Source organism: Triticum aestivum, chromosome 1D (assembly GCF_018294505.1).
Source record: "Triticum aestivum cultivar Chinese Spring chromosome 1D, IWGSC CS RefSeq v2.1, whole genome shotgun sequence".
Lineage (NCBI taxonomy): Eukaryota > Viridiplantae > Streptophyta > Magnoliopsida > Poales > Poaceae > Triticum > Triticum aestivum.
Window position 1 is genome coordinate 286951481 of NC_057796.1, and position 4493 is coordinate 286955973.

The 4493-nt window shown below is 44.6% G+C and overlaps 1 protein-coding gene across 1 annotated transcript in view; it reads right to left on the reverse strand.

Moving 5' to 3' along the window:
* Positions 1–3771, reverse strand: part of LOC123181514 (cyclin-dependent kinase E-1) — a 5699-nt gene extending 1928 nt beyond the window's left edge. The window contains exons 1-11 of the mRNA XM_044593791.1: positions 3334–3771; positions 3120–3230; positions 2893–2996; positions 2706–2748; positions 2515–2613; positions 1982–2051; positions 1804–1898; positions 1611–1644; positions 1439–1523; positions 1270–1347; positions 1102–1149 (exon numbers count right to left, since the gene is read on the reverse strand). Coding sequence (XP_044449726.1) covers positions 1102–1149; positions 1270–1347; positions 1439–1523; positions 1611–1644; positions 1804–1898; positions 1982–2051; positions 2515–2613; positions 2706–2748; positions 2893–2996; positions 3120–3230; positions 3334–3558 — 992 coding nt within the window. The 5' untranslated portion in view covers positions 3559–3771. The remainder of the gene's footprint in view (positions 1–1101; positions 1150–1269; positions 1348–1438; positions 1524–1610; positions 1645–1803; positions 1899–1981; positions 2052–2514; positions 2614–2705; positions 2749–2892; positions 2997–3119; positions 3231–3333) is intronic.
* Between the last annotated feature and the right edge of the window lie 722 nt (positions 3772–4493).

Genomic DNA, 4493 nt, shown 5'->3' on the forward strand with positions numbered 1-4493 from the left:
TAAGGCTGTTATGGTTTTTTTCTGCTGTAACGAACTCCTAATGGTTTGTAATAACGGAAAATCAGAAGGCAACCCCTTGTTTAAAAACCATTTTATATGTGAATAAAGGAAATTTTGAGGTTAAAACATAGCATGATTCCAAGAATAATTCCAGACTGCTTCTAAGGGTATCTCCAACGCGGACCCTCAAATCATCCCTATATGTCCTTTGCGGGAGTCCGGGCACTTTTGCCATCCAGTGCTATCAAACTGGTAGCAAACCTGGGGGGGCTTTGCGGGAGTCCGGAAATCCATCTGGCCAATCAAAAGCCACCATGTATCCCTCCTCTCCGTCCGGATGGCAGAAGGCCGCTGCTAATTTTTCCTGTTTGACAGAAGGTGAAGGCGTTTGGCGGAAGCACTAATTAACCTGTTTGGCGGAAGGGTAGCATCTTTGGCGGAAGCCACTAAATGGCTAGCATGCTTTAACTAGTAATTAAGTGCTAAATAGCATGTTTTGGCGGAAGGGGTAGCATCTTTTGCAGAAGCCACTAAATGGCTTGCTCCAAGGCGGAAGGCACTTAATTAAGTGCTTCATTTTGGCAGAAGGGCTAGCATGTGTTATCTTAAAATGAGGCGTTTGACGGAAGGCTATTTTTTAAAGTTAATAGGGGCGGACATTTAAGGTATAGCATTGGATGGCCGGCTCCCGTATCATGTCCGCAAACGCGTCCGGACGCGGTCCGGGGACGGATAGTGTGTCTGTTTTAGGGGATAGCGTTGGAGATGCCCTAATAGAGTAGAGTAAGGCAGTTTAGACAGTGGTATAACGGGAGCGGCTAGAGTCTTCCTATTAGTACAAAGGAAACCTAAGCATATTCCAAAGATCTCATATCTGGTAGCACCAATAAGGATGCATAATGGTCTGACAGGTAGTTAAAATATGCACCAGATAGCTATTGCAGGGCAGCATCTTTTTCATGTTTGCTCATCTAGATTCAGGTAGCTTACTACAAGTCTAGAGCATGCATCAGCTAAGAACTAGTTATACAGATATGGAAACAGAAGCATCCAAACACGCGAAAGGGGAAAAAAGAATAGGTGAAGGTATTAATTATTTACTCATGCTCCAAAGCTTGTGCAGCTGTAATACGCTTTCGAGGGTCATACCTGAAACATGAGGAATACTAGGATGATAAACCAACACATAATAGTACAAAAAAGAACAAAAAAAATGTTCATCAACCAACATAATGTTGACTCCAACAAACTAGAGAGCAAGAGACATACTCGAGCATTCTTGAGAGAAGGTCAAATGCAGGACCCTTCTGCGGCAAGTGAACAATAGTATGAAGACCTGTGTTCTCACTGCAAGGGAAATATGACAGTATATTAAGTTAAGTAATAATAAAAGAGATATTTAATCCTTCTTAGAGTAGCTCAACAATGTCCAACATACTACTTATGCCCCTGAATGTGTTGCTGGTCATTTTGCCAGCATGGAAGATTTGCAAGGGTAGGCCACTTCTCGACCGTAGGATGACCTTCAGAAGAGTTGGGTTATTGTTGTGAGTATATTTCTGATGAGCATGACAAATCAAACAAGACAAGCAAAAACAAGGAATACATACCTAGGACCTTAAAAATCTTGTCTAGTTGATCAAGCTACAAGACGTGTAAATCAACTGTGAGATATACCAATGGCATAAACGGAGGAAAGTTACTTGAGACATGATCGTCATGTAAAATATAACAACTTTAGTCTAGTGATATAATCTCAAAACAAGATGGCAATACTAACTAACTGAGTGCAACTGCCCATACTTGAAAAGGGTTTGGAGTAGCTTTTGCTTCAACACCTTGGAACAATGGTTTCAGTGTAAGCAATTCGGCAAAAATGCAACCAACTGCCCACATGTCTGGAGATGGTTAAGAGAATAACAGAATTAATGAAGAAAAGTAGACAGTAAAAGGATCTGCTTTTCTCTCCCTGCAAGGATACCAACAGCACTTGTGTAGTGTTTAGCTCCAAGTAACAGCTCAGGTGCACGATACCAGATAGTTACAACAACCTGAAATTTATTTCAAATCAGGGAATTAGCATAATACATTGCACAGTGTCAAAAGTACTGCAGAAATCTACCATACCACCTCAGCTATTCATGAAGCAGTGTTGTACAAAATAATACTACCACGTGCCGTAATTAATGTACAGTTAAGAGTTAAATTTAGAAGGTTTAAGAGGGTATATTATGGGATTTAATGTGGATCCTCCTAGGCCGTCAATGGACTCCAATCAACGGCCAAAATTGCATTCAGATACTTGAACTCAAACATTCAAAATCGGTGCACTGTGTGATAAATATTTGCATGCAATTGCAAATTATAAGCTTTGAGTCTATAAGAATAGTGGGAACCTGAGAATACTAGTGGTAACTTGGCGGAATGAGTGAATGACTGCATTCCATTACCAAAAGTACCATCCTTTGGTTCCCTCATATTACTTGAAATAGGAATGTAGATAGAGCTACTCACCCCATTGTCACTTAGTGGTTTTAGTGGAGCTTGATATATCCTAGCCAGCCCAAAATCAGCAATCTTTATAATTCCATGTTCTTCTCCTTCTCCCATGACCTACTGGGGCACACCATTGCAGCATGCTTAGCAAGCAAAAGAGACAATACTGGACAGATTTGCGTATCAGCGTGAGGCATGAAGCAACATACCAGTATATTAGAAGGCTTGAGGTCTCGATGGATAATCCAGTTACTGCAGGAGGGGAGACAGGTAGGATAGATCAGATTTTGATAGGATTGACCCAGATAAACATTGCATATATTTACAGTGAAGACATCACAGCTTGTGGAGAATCATGCTGCTCGACTTGTTAATAGAAAATATATATAGACATACCTATGGAGATAGTTTAGGCCATTGAGCAGTTGCCAGAGCAAGGATTTAACTGTATATTGGTTAATGGAGAGGTTAAGCTTCTCTCTGTGATGCCGAATAACCTCCTGCGGATAAAGCAGTGCTTCGTTAATTAATTATTCCGTCGAGAGAGTTGGATTTGAATTTCATACTAAGAGGTCGACAGGAATGAAAAAGGCACATATAAGCAGGGGACGGGAGTTGCATACATAGAGGTCATGCTCGGCGTAATCGAAGGCGAGATAGAGGGACATGTCGGCGTGGTTGATGTGGACGTTGACGAGCTTGACGACATTTTCGTGGTTGATCTCGCGCAGGAGCTGCACTCAAAGGGCAAGCGCATGGAGAGGGATTACAGTCCTATATGGCCAGGGTCTGGAACGCCACGAAGGAAAGAAACAACCGGCGGCGGCGATGAGTTACCATGATCTCTCTAATGGCGGTAGGCGACACGCCATCGCCCTCCTTGGATTGCTTGAACTTCTTGATGGCGATGGGGGAGCCGCGGCGGCCAGCAGCCTGGGGATGCGTTGGCTTGAGGCGCGCGAGGAAGACGAGGCCGTAGGTGCCCTCGCCGATCTTCCCCACCAGCTCGTACTGCTGCAGCCATGCGGGGCGGTTTGACCCTCCGCCGCGGCCGTCGCCCATCGCCGCCGACGGCAGTCGACCAGATCCCTCTCTTTCTTCTTCTTCCTCCTCTAAAGAGGAAACAGCGGCGAAACACGGCAGAGCTTGTGCAGAACAAACGGATCAGCTAGACTCGCTTCGGGAGGAGCCGGCGACCTAGGGTTTGGGCCCCGCCCGAATCGGAGTGAGAGAGGGATTGGGGAATCGGATGGGGGGCGGGCAGGCTGGGGAAGAGAGTGTTTTTGCAAAATATGCAGCGTGGCCCGTATCCTCGCCTTTGGATGCTGATCGGATGGCTGCGGTCAGTTTCGATTTATGAGTCCACAACTTTGGTTTCTGACTTTCTCATCCAAAAAACACAAAGATTTCATCCCTCCTCCCTGCACACCAGCAATATTTTTCGTTCTCAACTTTCTCCAAAAATTCTTACTTCATGGACATGCAAACGTGTACTCTCTCCGTCCCATAATATAAAACCTTTTTTTACTAGTGTGTAAGAAAAGGTCTTATATTACGGGATGAAGGGAGTAGTTTACATAGAAGTGCGGTAACTTACCGAAAATTCGTTGGCGTGGACGAGCTCGCCTGCTCACGTTATCTGTAGGCGTCGGCCCTCGTCGGGATATGGAAAGCATGTCGTATTCCAGCTCGTAAACGACAGCTCATTTAATGGTTGACGCGAATGAGAAGAGACATCATTTGTACGGTGCCCGGTGACGGACGTTGAGGTGCTAGCGACGGCGGTTTTGTCCGGTAGCAACGTGTATCCTACCAGACTGAATTCCGCTTGGGGTCGGCCTACCTACTCCATTTAACTCCTCATCTATCATCGTTGGTGGCTCGGTGTATAATAATCCATCCCCAAACCGAAGGAAAAATCCTAATTGCACACTATTCCTCAATAGATCTCCAAATCGGAGCAAGGAATAGCAGCGGCAGAAAAGATAGCAAATCTG